Source organism: Falco naumanni, chromosome 7, assembly GCF_017639655.2.
Source record: "Falco naumanni isolate bFalNau1 chromosome 7, bFalNau1.pat, whole genome shotgun sequence".
NCBI lineage: Eukaryota > Metazoa > Chordata > Aves > Falconiformes > Falconidae > Falco > Falco naumanni.
In genome coordinates, this window is record NC_054060.1 from 1,446,383 (window position 1) to 1,464,472 (window position 18,090).

General features: G+C 42.2%; 1 protein-coding gene across 9 annotated transcripts in view; it reads left to right on the top strand.

Annotated features, from left to right (window-relative positions):
• The window catches only part of NEO1 (neogenin 1), a 206,660-nt gene that overhangs the window by 129,353 nt on the left and 59,217 nt on the right, over window positions 1–18,090 (top strand). For all 9 annotated transcript variants that reach the window (XM_040600358.1, XM_040600353.1, XM_040600361.1 and 6 more), the window contains exon 7: window positions 61–181. In XM_040600358.1, the coding sequence (XP_040456292.1) occupies window positions 61–181 (121 nt within the window). The remainder of the gene's footprint in view (window positions 1–60; window positions 182–18,090) is intronic.

The window sequence follows — 18,090 nt, forward strand, 5'->3', positions numbered from 1 at the left end:
ACCATTGTTTTTGCAGTTGCAACCCATTTTTCAGTGTTGTGTTTTTCCTTCACTCTTCAGAAAGAACATAATCTGCAAGTTTTGGGTCTGGTGAAATCAGATGAAGGATTCTATCAGTGCATTGCAGAAAATGATGTTGGAAATGCACAGGCTGGAGCCCAGCTGATAATACTTGACCTTGGTAAGATAAACTGTGACAGCAGAGTGCCAAAAGATGGGGAGGAACAATTTCAAGGGACCTTTTCCACATGATGTGTTATAGCTTTAACTCTGCTAGAGTGGGATGTGTTTTTAAAATCATATGCGTGATTCAGTGTTGTCTTCTGTACACTGAAAGTTACTTAGGGGAAAGTAAGGAATTCTATAGGATTCACCTTGTATTCTGGAAAATATTTTGAAGATATTTAGTGCAATAATAAACCATAGGCAGAAATCTGAAATACTGTTGCATGCTGAAGTTTTAAAAAAACAGGATAGCCAAAATGAAAACAATCACTGAAATTAGAAAACTGAAAAATAAGAACTTAGGAATTGCACCACAAATGAAGTATTTTACACTGAAGTCATTCCTGTGTGAGAAGCTTTTTTTCTGCTATTTAAAAACTAGTAAGCTATGTAATTTCTGCAAACAGCAACTGCAAAATATTTTTTTTTTAGTTACAGCTGCAGTTTAAGATAAATATTTGTTCCTGTGCTTCAGTCAGTGGAATTACTAACAATGCTCACCTTCTTGCAATGTCTTGCATTGCATATTTTGGATGTTAAAAGAGAGTAATTAGTGGTACGATTAAAGACTTAGTATCTTCCTGAAAAAAAGGTAGTACAAATATCGTTACTAAGGCATCAGCTTGTTTTGCTCTCTCAGGTCACACAGTTCTTAAAAAAAAATTTCTAAGAGCACAGGGAAGAAAACCAATAGTAAGAAAGATGAGGGAGAGAGACAAGTCAGACAAGAAAATATTAGTTCTGTGCTTTTGTGGGCTTTTGTGTTGCCTGTCTGTTTGGGGGGTATTGCTTCAAAATTCTAACATCTTTTTTTATTTGGATGGAAAGAATTTAGGGGAAGCAGTCTTACGTATGATCAGAGGCATGATGTAACTTCCCACTTGCATTTAACAGATGCCGATCTGCTAGACCTGGTTTTGGTGTTCATTGTACAGAGGGTACACTGTTACAAGCGTGCCCTAAAGAGAGAGATTTCCCATTTCTTTTCTGATTGTTTTGTAGAGTAGTTGTGCACTTAAAAATTCTTCTGAATTCTCGTTTGGATATGGGTACGTTTCATTGCTGGCTGAAGAGATGCATGTGCTTCCTAGAATTATTTGGGGAATGGAAGGTGCCCTCTGCTGGGTTCAGTACCTTTAATACTACAGAGCTGTGGGATTTCAGCCTCCTCAGCACCTGGATCCAGCAATGGCCTACTGTCATCAGGTTGCCAGAAAAATTATTAAAAGTAATTTTATTTCTGCTATATGCATGAATCTCCTGAGTAGTTTCCAAATCTCTCAAGCGGAAGCATTATTCCTTATTTTCCACGTTTGAAAAATACTGAATAATTAATGCATTTGGGTTTTGAAGCCCTGTCCAAGTTTGTACTTTCACCCAGTTCCCAGTAGTGGTTTATTAATTGCTAGTACTGTTATTATTTTAGTTCCTGTGGTCTCACTCTTCTTCCTTTCCCTCCCCTGTTGTTTGCCCAGTGGTTTCTCCTTCCTGCTCTTCTCTGGCAACCTGTCCTGTTATGCTAAAGGACTTTGCCTTATAATGCTGTCCTTTTTTTTTTTTTTTGCATGCTGCCAAAGGATTGTGGATGCAGTGTTGGTGGAGTCTCATTTCGGGTGTAAAGATACACCCCCGAAGTCGTATCGTTCTGTTACATGGCCTGCAGTGTTTTTAACAATGCACTCCCTGTGTAACACTGATGCATTTTAGTTGTTATTTTCCAACAGTGAAGATAACCACATGGTACATCTGAAAGTACATTTCATTTTGTTGTTGTTGTTGAGTAGTGGCATAACAACTAGTGCAATTAGGAATGAATGTGCTCTATCTTAGTTGTGATATATGAAAACTGGTATACACAGTTGAAGAAAATACAGATTAATTGATATTTTGATACCTTCTCACACTATATGGATGGTGAAGAAGGAAACTATTCAGGGAAAGAGGGTGAAAGTTACCATATATAGTAGTTCTTTCATGACATCTGACTTGGTATGAAAATTAAAAACACTAATTTGAGCAAAACCTATTCTGAACACTGAACATTAATTCAGAAAGCTTTTTTTTTTCCATTTCATACCTGTTGATGAGAAATACCTACTTTGCCAATTGGAAGAGTAATTTCAGTGAAAAAATGTCAAGTGTTCATCGAAGTTCTTCCCAGTTAGCAGTGTTCTTCCCTTGCTGTTCTGTTTTCTCCTTCCTGAATGGAACTGGCAAACATCTGGCTATTTACAAACAATTTCCCATTAACTCCTTTGCTTATCATATCAAATTGATCTTTAATAAATTAAATTGAAATTATAAAGTAGAAGCCTCTGAGTTTCTCTCTGAGAAGACTCTATGAGTTTCTCAGAGGGGGCACACACATTTTTTTATGGGCCAGTGTTGAAGGAATGGACCAAGACTATTTTGTGGGCATCTGTAAATGGGCTACAGCACTGGTTGTGGTAGTTGACAGCAAGGAAGGAGGTAGTTGGCTGCCGTCAGAGGTGAGTTTGGGTGGTTGGAAAAGGCATAGTTACTCAGGCTTTGAGGGAGATACACTGAGAAAGGTTAAAGAGAAATAAACCAATAAAACTCTACTTTGCATGTTATGTCAGCACTTAGTTGGCTCTTCTGTACACTAACTTGTTTCAACCTAAACCCTTCGTATAGAAATTTTCCAGTGTGTTGGGTTTTGCTGCCTGGAATGATACTGTTCCATCCAGAATTCTGTTGAGGTGTGTACTGTAAGGGTTTCTGAGTGGTCTGAAAGTGAAAGACCACATCTGTGTTTTCTTCAGTCTTAGAAGGCAGCATAATTTTTAATTAAATACAATGGGCATAAAGTATACAATGTCATTATGTGCTACAACAAAAGGGGTTTTGTATTTGGACATAGATTTCTGACTTTGCAGGTAGCAGTATTTTGGTGATTCACTTTGCTGCACGACAGTTTTGATGCATGAATGTATGTGAGTGTACGCTGTGCCTAGCCCTACGGACCAGTGTGTATGTAGGCTCTCGTCTGCTGGAATAAGCTTAAAATAATTGTCGATCAGACATAAGTTTCTTTTGGGTTGGTCTCTTTCGTATTTGGACTGAATTCTGAAAAGCTTGCAGTATATACAGAAGTTATTTATGGAAAACATTTAAACAAAGAATTGACTGGCTAAAAATGTTAGGGTAATTTGAAGGCGTATTGGAGTGGCTTTTTATTTTCAATTCTAATTATCTGTATACCTTTAGAAAAGAAGACTGTACTTGGATTGTTTGTACAGAGTCACCAAGTTTTGCTTTTTCTGGATATACAGAAGAATTGTGGTATTGAGAGAGGAGATTTTTAGGAGAACTCTTTGTAATTGAGAAGGTTGACAACAGGAGAGGGAGTAGGATTCAGGTGAATGGTCTGAGTTAAATACTCTTCTACCGATATCCCCTGTACTTAACTTCAGGTGTAGAATTCTGCAAGACAGTTCTGAAGCGTCCCATCTGCTTTCCAGATGCCTTGAGATTTGAAATTGTGTCCCTGTTTCTCAGATACTGGCCTTCTCCTGGAGGCCAGGAACCTTTGGGAATGTCACTGTAGTTGTGGCTCTGCTGCCTGGTCTGCCTCTGGGGGAGAGTTTAAGAACTGCCTAAAGAAAGGGAAGTACCTCAGTTACCACCTTCCTCTGCACTTGCCCTCTGCTCACGTTTGGCACTCCCACTGCTCCTCTCTGCCTCATTGAAGAAGACGTGGGTGGTCTTTTCTTGTGTCCTGCAAATGCCACCATGGAGGACTCCGACGTATCCCAGTGAGAAGGAAGAACCTTAGTCATGCCTTGGGAATGACTTTCTTGGCAACCTCAAATCTTGCCCCCTCCTTTTTTACACAAAACCAACCATTTTTACTTAAAATTTGATCCTGATTGGTCAGCCTCTGCCTGTTTCAGTTATGGATCAGAGATATAATATGCTTAATTACAACAAACATGTTTATTGTAATCATTTTTACAGCATTATTTTGTGTGGTCTCTGAAAACCTCTGTAATGGATGCATTTGGGTTTTCTTCGTGGAGGTTAAATGCTAGTGACAAGACTGAAAAATTCAGCCAGGACCTGTAACCTGGCCTTTTCCAGTGTTTCTGGCGTTGCTCAGAATTGCCATTTGGGGACTGAAAAAAGAACAGGTGGTAATGAGTGAAAGGAGGTGCCTTTGGGGGAGCGAGGCAGATGGTTCCCTGTCACCCCTGTGTGATAGGCATTTGACAAGTACTCAGGCATTAAAAAAAAAAAAGTGATTCTTGAATGCTGTATAAAGAAAAATTGTAGACTGTAAACAAATATGCCACATTATTTAGAGAACAATTTCCAAATGTTATTTGAGATGCACTGTATCACCTTCAAAATTCCACAGTAGGTGTGTATACTGCATGAGGGTTGTAATTTTATACTGCAGAAGTTAGTGTTTGCCTTTCCGTGCCGTGTCTGCGAGTTGTACAGGGGTGAGATCCTCGTGGGAATGAATTGACTGCGCTGCAGGTATCAGCAGTACACCACGTCGAGATCTCTTGTAGTGGAAATATCTGTTTCTTTAAACTTAAATTTTTCATGGAAAATAGTCTATATCCAAGCAGGGATATCCTGCATGTGAATTGATATCACCAGCATGGGAAACAAGGAGGAGGAACTAGAGGCTTGCATGTAGTTGCAGATCCTTTGGGATTGCAGAGACACCTCGGGATAGCGCAAGAGATGGACCGGCCGTTTTGGAGGAGCGGGGCAGGGAAGGGGCGTCAGGCTGTGTGAGGGGGCTGGCTCGAGTGTCTGTAGCTTTACCCTGGGAAGGGTGCTGAGCCAGCTGAGAGCTTGTGCATGAGGATGGAGGTCGTGCGTGTCTGCTAGAGACCAGCTAACCGAGGGGGAGAAGCAATGAAGCTCTCTGCACAGGGCTGGAGGTTGCAGGCCCTGGTGTTTGTGCGGGGGTTTAACCACCTGTGTGAGCTGGAATGGCGGCCGCGTGGTGCGGGAGCTCGTACCGTGAGGGGCTGCGGTGGGCTGCAGGGAGCGTCTTGGCACAGGCTGGCTGTGTCTGGCTGGACGTCTCGTGGGGGTGTGCTGGACCTGCTGTTGGGGAGCAAACAAGGACAGGTAAGGGTCAAAGCAGCTTCAGCAGCAGTGATGGTGAGATGCTTGAATTTAGGCTTCGAAGAGAACTGAGTAAAACGAACAGCAGAATTACAGCCTTGAACTTCAAGACAGGAGATTGACTTGTTCAGGGATATTTTTGGCAGGTTCCCATGGGCGATTGTGTTAACGGGCAGGAGGCAAACCATTTGATCCTGAAGGACAGTCTTCTCAAAGCACAAGAGCGGTCTATTCCAGAGTGCAGGAATTTGAGCACGTGTGTCCAGGAGACCAGCAGGGGTAAAGAAGGTGCTCCTAACCGGGCTCAAACACAAAAGGAAAGTATGAGGGATGTTGCCAGGATGTGCAGGGATGGAGCTTGGGAAGACAAAGCTCAGCCGGAGCTGGAACCCGTTGGGGGAAAATTATGGACCAAAGCCCCCTGGAAACGAAGTGATGGGTACACGAAAGGGGTGATGATGGTGGGGAAAATCCGTCATGGATTCACCAACGGCAAATTGTGTCCAGCTATCCCAGTAGCCTTCTAAGGTTAAATGGTTGGCCCTGCGGTCCAGAGGAGGGAAGAGAAGTGGTATTGTTTACTTGCCCGTTACAAGGCCTTTGACACCACCTGCAGTAGTTTCCCTGAAGCTGAAGTGGGGAAGTCTGGGCTGGAGGGGCGGGCGGTGGGGTGAGCAGGGCGGGCCGGCCCAGCAGGCTCCCAGTGGCGCTGGTGGGGGGGCAGCCCAGTAATGGGTGGCACCACCTGGGGCTTCATGCTGCGACGGGAGGGGTCGTATCTTCATCGGTGACCGGGACGACAGGACAGAGATTATTCGTGGCGAGTTTGCGGGTTGTACTGGATCGGGAGGAGCAGCAGCTACACTGCGGAGAGAGGGACCCGGCGGGCTGGAGGAGCCGGTGGGAAGCTCAGAGCGCAGCCCTGGCAGACGTGCGTTCCGGCACCGGGGTCAGGGTGACGCCATGCGGCGCAGAGGCTGCCTGCCAAACAGGCAAGGAGCTTTGCAGAGAGGGCCTTGGTGGGATAGGCAGGAGGTCGGGGGATGGGATTGTTTCCCCCTCCTTGTCGCTGGGGAGACCACGTTAAGACAGTTTCAAGCATCACAACACAAGAAGGACACTGGCATGGTGGGACTGCAGTGGAGACATAGCGAGGTAATGAGGGAGCTGGAGCCTGTGCTGAGAGATGTGCTGCGACTGCGAGAGAAATGAGTTCGATTAATCCTGACGAATGGAAGCCTAACAATATCTTACTGCTCAACCAGCAGGACAGCATAGAGCAGATGGAGGTAACAGGGAAAGGAGGGTAGATTTAGGGTAGATATTAGGAGGAAATCCTTCCCCGTGCGGGCAGCGAGGCGCTGGCACAGGCTGCCCGGAGAGGCTGTGGGTGCCCCATCCCTGGCAGTGCCCAAGGCCAGGCTGGACGGGGCTGGGGGCAGCCTGGGCTGGGGGGGGGGGGGGGTGTCCCTGCCCCTGGCACGGGTGGGACCGGGTGATCTTTAAGGTCCCTGCCAACCCAAACCGTTCCATGGTTCTATGATAATTTCCAATCAGATAAGAGAAAGCAGTTACACAGTGAGGGTAGTTGGAGTTGCAACAGCTGCCCAGGGAGGTTGTGAAATCTCTGTTAATCTTGGAGCAACTCAGGATGCGCCTAGGCAAGGCCCTGAGCAGCCTGGTCAGAGGTGGCTCTGCACAAGTGAGGGGTTGCACAGATGAGCTCCAGAGATACCTCTGAACTGGCAGTATTCCAGGAATCTGAAGGACTGTTGGCCTGAGAGGTGTGAATTGACCTTATTTATCTCTTTGTGTATAGTCTTAAAGTAACAGTCAAATTATGACAATCTTGTGGTGTGTATTTTCCTGCTGATCTCCTTAGGAGAAACATAAATGTCTGGTATCAGTGGTAGTTTGACATTACAAACCAAATTTGATTAAAGTATAACACCACTTCAGTTGCACTGTACAATATTAATTCCTCTGCTGAATTGCATTATGTGAATCCTAAATCTGAGCGAGTTTTAAAGACATCATTTATTGACCTAAATTGTGGCTTTCTTTGTGTAATTGAATTCTGTCAAGGACCATTGCTGCATGAATAATTTCATTTTATGTTGGTACTTCTCTGCCAGAGTTTGGCCATGAGCTGTATCTCAGGTCTTAGAGCAGGGAAATGAGGTGGACAGGACTCCTGGTAGGGTAGGGTGGGAAACATCAGAAGCCTGATCAAAGTTTTCTGGGGTCAGCCCGTTTCAGCTAAGAATGTGATGAAAATCTGTCATTTCTATATTGCAAGTGGTATTCAATTGTTGGAGGTTACTTCAGGCTGACACAGACTTGGAGATTTCAGCAGATCAGATCCCACTCTTAGAAGCTATTTGAGCACCCCTAGACCGACGCCAGTCAAAACAATTCCCAGATGTAGTTGGGTTTCCAACTTCTTCTTAGTCAAACCTTGGACCCTTTTTGCTTAACTTGTAGAGTGCCGAACCTTTGCTTTTTTTCAGGCTTTTTCTCCACTTTGACAACCCACTCTGAAATTCTAAATGCACCCTTTGGTGTGCTTGCAGCCCTCCTAACATTGCTTTTGTTTTAAACTTCACGAGCCTTTTCTCCGCTCCATCATCTGGATTGTTAAAAAAATACATAGAATCGTACAGAACTCAGCATCCCCTCCAGTGTCCCCCAGTTCAATGTTGCCTTCACTCAGCCAGTTATGAATCCACTTTTGTAGTAGCCTTGTTGGAAGATATTTGCTTGCTTTTGAAAATGTCATGCCTTGTCAAAAGCTTTATTTAAATCAACATATATGAAATACTCTGTGTTTTCTGTATCTGTAAGTTCCATTATTCTGTTGTAGGAGGCAAATATGAGTTATTTTTGACAGATTTTGGCTTCTGTTGAAAGAAATCCAAAAGTTGGCACCAAGAGGCTTGTGCTCTGGTTTGAAAAAAACTGTTGGACTTTTGAGCATTTTCCATATGTAAAGAATTACATAAATTTAACTTGTACCCTTGTCTGGTTTAAGCTGAGAGGCAGACAACTCATACTCCAGGACCTATTCTGGATAGTTTCACAGATATCAAATGTAATTTCTCAGGCGCTCACATCTTACAGAGGTAATTTTTTAGAGTATTTTGCGTGCAGTCACATACTGCGAATCGAGCACATTTAGTGGTGGTGTTGAGGTAATAAAGCAAATATTTTCTCAGTTCATGGAATTCTATGGAGTTCTTGGACACTATAGAAGTACTTGAAAAATATGCGGAGTGTTGCGGATGAAATGTCAGAGCAAGATGAAAAAAAAAATGACTAAAAGAGGATTCTGTTGGGTATTCCTCCTGGAGACTGTTCTGTTTCCTCACTCAAACAGAAGTGTCTTCGCATTCTTTCTGTCTTATACAATTTCATGTGTCTTAAGGAAAATCAGAAAAGGACACAAGAAGTCTTAGTGTCTGCTAGAGAAAAAATGATCTGTAGATTAAGACTGACTAGTAAGGCTGCAAACCCTTGCAGCCAAGAATTCAAATTTTCTGTACAGAGGAAAAAATACTTGAAAGAAATGAATGGTGGATCTCAGGGGAGCAGGAATAGTAATGAACCTGACAGCAGGTCTGTGCAAAGGGGCACCAGCTCTGCTAGGATTTGAAAACCTGGGGACATGTGAGAGATCCCATCTGGTCTGATACGGGCAGAGGATCCAAAAGTGGGAAGCTGGAAAATCTGCTATGACAAGTATCTTCAGAGACAGGACTAGCAGGGGAATTTCCTCTTCCCTTGAGAAATCTCCCCACCTTTGTCTGTCGTATATCAACACGTGGGGTTTTTACTAAGCAGACTTAAGGCTTTGTTTAATGTAAGCAACCAGTTGCTGTATTAAACCGTGCTATTCTTACAGTGTTTGTCACAGTTCATGTCAAAACTGTTTCTGAGATTTGGAATAATATTGAAGGTTATGGGACTGTGATGTTTGAGCCACTTATCTTCTATATGATACGTGCCATTTAAAACAGTTTGGCTGTTTGGGGCAGTTACTGTACTATAAAATCAAGGTAATTTCCTCATTGACTGCTGTACATGCACATAAGCTTTGTGCTCTTCTGCACATATTCACATGTATGAAAAGCTTTGTGTGCATAAATGCTCATCTTTTTAAATGAAAGCGTTCAGGATGCTGTAGATGCCACAATTCTGCAAAAAAATTTAAAAGCAACAAATGTAACAAATACAACCTTAATACTGATGGCATAATGAAGTTTTTAAAAAATAATGGCAGCGCTTTGTTACATGTAGGCAAGAGCTTTTCCAGACTTGCTGTCTCAATCACTGTCTTAAACTATCAAAACGGCTTCATATGAATGATAGATGAACAGCTTGTAGGTCTCATTTGGAAATTGTGTTTTAGGAACATAAACAGCATCTGAAATCACAAACTGACTTCAAACAGTGTTTTGTAAAACCAAAGCCAAACTCTGTGAATATTTTGTTACTGGTTGTATACACTTCATTGCTAATTTTCTGTAAACATAACAGTGTGTGCTCTTTAATGCTGAAAGACTTTTTTTTAATTTACATTACTTAGCTATTATTCATCAGTGAAAGTCAGCATTTGTATTTCTCATGGCTGCTTCTATGTTCAAAATTGCCAGAAAGCTGTTTTAATTCAGTGAGTTTCATTTCTTGACTCGGTGCCTGTTTAAAAAATGGCCTTTATTTATTCCCTTTTTATGGCCCCTGTTTTATATATAGTCTTACTGAGAAGTCAAACTGATTAAACTAAGCCACACTAGATCTCAAACTTCTAGAATTTTAACTTTTTGAAATTGGGAGCTAAACAGTTCTCATATTCTGTATTCAATAGACTATTCATGTTTAAAGTTGGCATGCACTTTAAATAAATTGCACTAATTTAGATAAAATTAGTAATAGATTAATGTTTGCCAGCGTGCGGTGAATTGCAGGAAGGCATAACGAAATTTATAGGATGCTTTGATTTTGCTTATTAGTTTTCATTTCTTGTTTTATGACTGTATTTACAGTTGACTTGGCAAAGAAATTTGAAACCTCATGAAGGTATTTATATCAGATTGCATGCACCGTGATTTTAAGTCTGCTCAGAGCAAATATGCGTTACGGTGATTTCTACTTTTGCAGTTACACTTTGAAACACTTGGACTGTGTTACCTGTTTGATTTTGGTTTTCGTGAGTGAAATTAATGGTTTAGAGGTACTTGCATTTAAAGAAATTATATGTCTTATTTATTGTACAGAGGAATAAGACAGAAGGAATGTTAGGTGGAGGCATAGAAAGAACCAGTGGGAGCAAAAAGCTTCAATGTATTTTAGGAAACATTCAGCATGCATTAATTCATGTTTTCTATCCTTCACCTATATTTAGTCTATATTTGTGGTACCATAGCAAAAGTGGGAAGAACTAGGATGTGCATACGCTGTGCGAGGACTGTGAAACAGTCCCAAAGGCTTTGGGTCCCTGTTTTATGTCATCCCTTCTGCATTACCCTGGATTCCCAATAGAGTTTCTCCGTCCCATAGAAGTCCCTCTGCCACAAGGAAGGCTAATCAAAGCCCATACGCTTACTGTAGTATCACTTCCAAATCCACCAATTACACCTTCCGTTTATCCTCTTATATTTTCTATAATTGTTGTTTCTGGCAGTTTGGCTACTGCCTTACTAGACAGTACGTGGTCAGCAATGCCTGTTACCAGGGACCCAAACGGTGCACCTGTGGAACAGTAGGAAGCAAATGCAAATGTGTTCGGTGTAACCAGCTGCAGTTGTTGAGTTGACGGTTGGTTGTTTCTCTGCCCAAACACAGCTTCTGGATAGAGGTGAAAATAAAAATAAGGGTGGAGAGCGTTAGCTGTGGGTATAGGATGCATTCATTGTATCGCAGTGGGTGTTTGTTTTCAGTGGTTTGTTTTTTTTTTTCTTGTTTAGATGAAGAGTATAGCGGCAGGATTAGCTTTAGCTTGATATCTGTCGTGACTGCTGAAGGCATTTCCTCGGCCTTTGTTATTCATAAACAGGGTTGTGGAGATTGACAGAAGTAACCTTAATTTGTAATTGATCCTAGCCTCATGTTGTAAAGGAAAATATCAGATTTTGTCAGTCTCACACCAGAGGGGAGAACAAACGTGTGGATATGGTCTTAATTGGTTGCTTATATTTCAAAGTTGCTAAATTATACAGTAATACCAGAGACAGCCAAATGCCATTTGGAGAAAAAGGAAAAAGGATTGGTTTACAGTTTGGTTGCATATGTAATAGGATTCATACAGTTGAATATCTGAATCTAGGAGAAGACTGTCTTAGTTCTGATGTCAATTATTTTCCCAGCAGTCTTGCCAGGATAACCTGTATATGCTCCTGGTTTTATACCATAAGGAAATAAAATTAATCTAACAAAGAAATCCAAATTTCATTTTTAATAATGTGCATTCAGGGTTGAAACTAGCTGCAAATTGTCACTGTTCTTACTGCATTAGAAATGTCCTGGGGTGATATTTTCACGTTTTCTTGATTGTTTCCTCTCTCCTGTTGCCTTTTTTCTGCCCTCACCCCCCCCCCCCCCCCCAAAAAAAAAAAAAAAAAACCCCAAAAAAAACCAAACCAAAACCCAACAACCAACCAAACTAGTAATTGTGGATCCAGAGTCTTTAAGAATCTTGAAAAGACAAATGGATTTGGGCGGTTTTCCTGTTGACACATTGTTACTGAAGGTGCTAAAGGGAAATAAAGGAGGAGGAGGAAAGCCATCCCCGGGTCTGCCTTTCGGAGTCCAAGTCACAGGGCGAGCAGGGGCTGCGGTGTCTCAGCAGTGGACATTGCCCTTGAGACTGGAGCCAGCGTCCTCCCTCATGCTCTTCTTCAGCACCATTTTACACGTAACTGCTTTTTAATGTTCTCGTTCAGGGGTTTTTAACAGTGGTCAATGGCCGGAGCAATCCCCATGTAAAATGCTGCAGCTGTTGCTATGGCCTCCGTCATGTACGCTTGGGAATAACCTCCAGTGTTTGTGTGCGGTGATGTGCATACTGAATTCCCAAGCCTCTGTGCTAGTGAAAGAAGTTATATTTTAAAAATGCTGATGGGGTTTACTGTTTCTTGTTAGAATTAGAAATATGAAGGAGCAAAAGAATATTACCCGGCTCTTTAAAAATGAAAAATAAAAAATCTTAATTCCCAAACATCCTGACACCTACCTCATCTAGTTTCTGTGAGAACGGCGGGTCTGAGGTAGCCTGTCAGTGGTCAGCGAGCGGCAGGTACGTGGGATCGGTAACACAAATGCCGCTGAAATGGCTGTGCGAGCCCAGTGCCACAGCTGGTGGTGCTGCTTCGTACGCGGTGGGGGCTGAAATGAGGAGAGCTGGGGCTTGCCTGGGATCTTCTCTCTCTTGAAAAAGCCCAAACAACATTGCATGTCTCAAGCTAAAAAAAAAAAAAGAAAAATAGAGTGCACTAGGTATCTATAACAGACAAATAGTTATGTAAGTTAAGTAGATGTTTGATAAAGAGATTAGCAGAAATTAGTACAATTCGACATAAAAACAGCTTGTTCAGTCTCATCTGTTGCAACTTCAGCTTGCCAGAGTTCTTGCTGCAGGGTTGTTTAAAGTCTCAATAGATCCCAGACTGAGCAAAATCATCTTTTACTTCCAAGTTACTTCTCAGAGAAAACAGTGTGGGCTAATGCTCAGAGAAATCCTGCGCACACTGCAGCCGCCCCTGCGTGGCACACATCGGCTGCAGGCGTGCTGCACAGGGAGTTGGACGTTTTATCCAGAGGGAAATTTGGGGAGCATTATGATCATTTAAATAAAGTATTTCAGCTTAAAATCAAAGATTATGAAAGTTATCAACAAGAAGCAGCGTTGAACAGTAGCAGGAGTTGCATCTGGTGGACAAACAACTGCAGCTTGGGGGTGGGTTAATTTATTTCAGTTCAGGCTGTTCCTGAGAAAAGAGGGAGAGACAGGAATTACCCTGCGGCGTTCCTTTGAAAATACATCCTTTAGTAGTCAAGTGGTGTGGTTTGATCATGGTACCGGTGTATTGGTACTGCTCTGCCATCAAAGCGGTGATGTAGTCCTAAACCTGGCTGGTTGAAATTGTTATTGTTAATTATTTGTAGCATGTACAGAGCTGACAGCAACTGTGGCCCTGTTACCTCGCGTATGCAAACAGTGAGGGAAAACTGAACAGCGCTGCGAAAAACACAAAAGGTGAGATTGGAAATGAAGGCGTGGGGAAGTGACTTGCTCAAGGTGATAAAATGAGTTATTGGCAGAGTCCCAGTGAAATTTTGGGCTGAGGGAGCAATCTTGCCTGGCTCTTCAAATATGCAAATGGCTGCTGTAAACATGAACACTTTCCAAAATACACAGTATTTTTATTAGGAACTACTCCATAAAGAGTTTTGCACAAGTATAACACATTTGCTTTTGAAATAAAATAATTGCTTTCCTGTTATTATTAAAGTCGAATTACAACACATTGTTGCAGGCTCTACTGTTCTCGAGAGATATTTTTTTTTTTATTCTGCATTAAGAGTTCAATTTATGAATATTTATATTAAGGGGATAAACTGTACAGGGCTCTTTCAGTGCATTTACATGCATTTTTACTGCCTTGGGTTCTCTCTGTGTGTTCGAGTCTCCTTTCTCAAGGAGTGTCCATTTTAAAAAAATAAATATTTTTGCACGATGAAATATTCACTACTGAATTTTAAGATTATGTCCATCATTTTGCCATATGTAGTTACAGTTAGAATTTCTTTCCAATAACAAAATCTGTTTAAAAGCAGTTTAAAACTCCTCAGGGATAGGGAGAGACATATTTGACTTTTTTCCCTTCTTTTTTATGTGAGTCTCATGATCAGAATGCATGCCGGGCTTTTTTTCTTTACATCCTCCCCTGAAACTGTGGTATCTGATCTAAACCGCGGGGTTCCTGCTCAGGTCTGTAGGAGAGGCTGCTGTGCTCTGCCGGCTCACCTCTGTGTGATGCGTCAGCGAGGACTGTCACGCCTTTTTAATGGCTGTTTTGTGAGACAGGAAAAAACCAGATTGTTTCCTCTACACCAAAGCATTTCATCGTGAAATGAAAATGGGAGGAGTGTTCTTTATCGGAATGGATTTTATGACTTCCTTTAAAAAACAGGCTCGTGGTCAGAACGTGTTTATCAGTATATTTATGTAGTCCCAATTTATTCAGTGCCCATCAGTGTCAATTTTACATTAGAATGTAGAACCAAATGCTTAAAAATCATAATCGCTGGGTATTAGGCATTTGCTTTTAGGTATTTTTGCTGAGCTTTTTGCAAGTAGTATGCATTCAGTGAAGAATAACTAACAGTTCTCATTCCCAGTGGTACTTGTAAATTAATCTAAGGAGTTTTAAAAAGGGGCAAGGGGTGGGGGGGTGGGAATGGCCGCACATTTTGCCTGCCTGCTTTAGCAAAAGATGCCACCACTGAGAGATAAATGAGGCATCTCCATTTCATTTTAGGAAGAAAATGGGGGTGGCTTTGGTTTGGGGGTGGGCCTGTTCCTCAGGTGCGGGATTGCATTTGGTTTTTTAAGTCTGCTAGAGACAAACTGATTCAGAGAGCTGTGTTGGGTTCTTGTCCTCGGTCATCTTCCTTCCTTAGGATGATCTAGGGGAGTGTATTTCATACTTTTTTTTAATGAAAAGTTTTCATACTTTTTTGTATGAAAAAAGCAGTTGATTCAGGATGATAAAGCAGCAGAAAGTTTCATAGTACTGAGAAGAAGAGGATTGTTAAGTCCAGGTTTAACTCCATGAAGTGGGTTTCCCATAGGCTCAGGTGAATGCCCACCTACCGAGGCAGGAGTGAGAGATGCTCTGGTGGGAGCTGGGTGCTCCTCTTAGCCCGGCTCGGTCCTCCAGCTGTACCCGTGGTGGTGATGATGCCTGGGCACCCCTGGGCAGCTCACTGACACTCGTCCTTGTTTCAGGCAGCAGCTTCATGTGCAGCTGAGACCACCCCAAAGGGAAGGTCCGTATCTCTGCTACCTCCTTTGAACAGTTCTGGTGTCTGTCATGCCCTTTCAATATCTTCAGCTGCCTTGTAGCCTGCCCAGAAAGGTGTACGCTCTTTTTTTCTGGACTAACGAGGCAAATTGGCTTTGGGGTCTGGCCGTAAAGCTGGTACGGGGCTGGATGTGTGTGTATATGTAGGTACAGCCGGTTCTGCAGCATGGGAGGGGGCTCTCCCACGGGGCAGACAAACTCCCAGACAGCATCACCTCGTTTTCCCACCAGCCAGTGATCATCTGTTATAGTCAAAAGTAGTTAAACTACTACAGAAATTAAAAGCGCTGGCTTTAGTAACACTGGTATATAAGTGCGTAGAAAAAATGCCTGGGGTTGGAAATTGTTGACAACCTGGAGGTTTCCTTGGCCACGTAGAGTGGTGAAACAGAGACACTAAGGTCACTGGGAAAAAACATCATCAAAGATTCTACTATTTTTCTGTCTGGTTTGGTACCAAATGTCTTTAATATACAATGGTAAGCTTTACTAACAGATTTACAGTTAATCACAGCAAGTACTGTATAAAACTGCAATATAAACTGTAAAAATCTGTGTTTTAATTTCGGAGCCCGTTGTCCCTGCTCTGTAACATACCACCGTCCCACAGTTTGGGCATGAGGCAGCCTTTATGGGGTCAGCTCCTCAGATGTGCTTCACATTTCTGAATGGTTTGTGCAATTTTAACCCTAGGAGTAATTTCAAGGTTAGTGGGCTTTATGTCCAGCTGGCCACAGTTGTGCTTTCTTGTAGGTGTTGGTCTAAGTGTTCTCATGTGTTTTCTTTTTCTGACAAATTTCCTATAAGAAAAACAAAGTTCTGCATTTTAAATTACTTTATGAAGTGCAATTTTGTATACAACTATTGAGATAATTCTGAATTTTCTCTGAACTACTACATTTTGTTACCTTTTTGTGGCCACGTCCAGCAGACATGGATCTGTCTTACACCAGGTAAATGGAAGTGCTGGTCACCGTTGTTATGAACTGCCAAAGATTCAGGAAATGTATGTTCATTATATGCAGCAGAAGTTAGTTTAATACACTCTTCTTTCCATGTCTGTTTATTCACTTTTTCAGTTTCGCATGAAAGCACCTCTTAGTAGAATAGCAGTCTGATAGATTTCTTTTAATTAGTTTTTCCAAGGGAAGGAAGTAATTCAGTTGTTACAACTGATCTATTGAGATGAAGTACCACTTCAGCATGGTGGCCATTTCTCCTGTAAGAACTTACTAGGGCCAGTTAATGTGTTTTTCTTTGATTATGGTATCATGCAGGGAACTGCCAGGAATAACAAGATGAGGTCCCTTCTGTCATAAGTCTGTGAGTTGTGCATTTGAAGAAGGATGACAATTTGGTAAGAGTAAAAACACGGGGGAAAAATAGGAGAGAAAGCAAAATTTTAAAGGGTAGTTATATATAGCATGGACTTACACACTATTTCTTGCTACATTGCAACCAGATACCGCTGTATTTTTTTAATACTACGAGGGAAAGCATACGAAAGAAAGTCAGTGGTTTTTTGACTATGACTCTTTGAAGTATCACAGCTTCTTAATCCTGATTTGAATCCTTCTGGTTTGGACTAGATGATCTCCAGAGGTCCCTTCCAACCCTGACCGTTCTGATTCTGTTCCAAAGCAGGAGCAGTTGTATCACACACTCAAGCTCAACTTTAGGAAAACAGTGCATTAGGTAAAAGTAAGAAAAAAGTCTTTATTACCTTTCTGGGATCAGTTAAATTGTGATTTATGTGACAAATATTATTTATCAAGTAAACAGTTTTATCCAGATACCCCAAGTCAAAATTAAACCTATCAGTACCTCTGAGGTATTTTTTCTTACAAGATACAGTTAAAATGTTAGGGGTGTTTAGAGATCTGAATGTCCTAGGTCATGTTTTTTCCAACAGTTCTTTTTTTGACAAAATAGTAATCTGCTGGTTTTAGTTGCAGTAGGTCTCTGTTGATGAAATCAAGGATTTATTTACGTTTAAAAGCATTTAAAATCCACTCTGAAGTTCTTATAAAGAGGACTTTCTTTTCTTCTGCAATAGTATAGATTAACCACTCTCTGATGCCCCAGACTCTTCAGTTGTCCCCACAGCTGATTCCTGTTGGCCAGGTCTGTCTTGTGTTCTCCAGTTGCTGCATTATCTGTGCCCTCTGAGGTGCATCCCCACGCGTCCGCAGCACACGCCCGAAACTGCCTGCCCCTGCCTGCTCCTCGCGCGCTGAGTTGCATTTCAGAGTAGTCTCGGATAGCAATGTCTTTGGAATGAAACTGAGCTGGAAGATGCACCCCGGTCCCTGGTGGTTGTTCAGAGTAAGAGCTAGTCCAAAGTGAAACCTGTAGAGTCCATACAGTGCAGGTGCTGGGCTCTCGGGAACAGCTGGTTCACTCACCAGTGCCTCTCCTTCTGCCTTCCAGCGTGGTCAGCAATCCCCGACACCCCTGTTTGACAGGTGTTGTAACTGTGACTTTGCGAGCACTTGAATGTGGCCAGGAATAGTCTAAATGTGGCCACTAACTAGTTCTCAAAGTGTTTACACGTCTTCATGTCATACATTTCAATACTCCCTTGTATCTACCTGGTAGGTTGCGGCAGTGGCGTTCTCGTTGTATGTACCAGGTAGCCAAGGGAATTGGACTTGTCCTCGGTCGTTCAGATAAC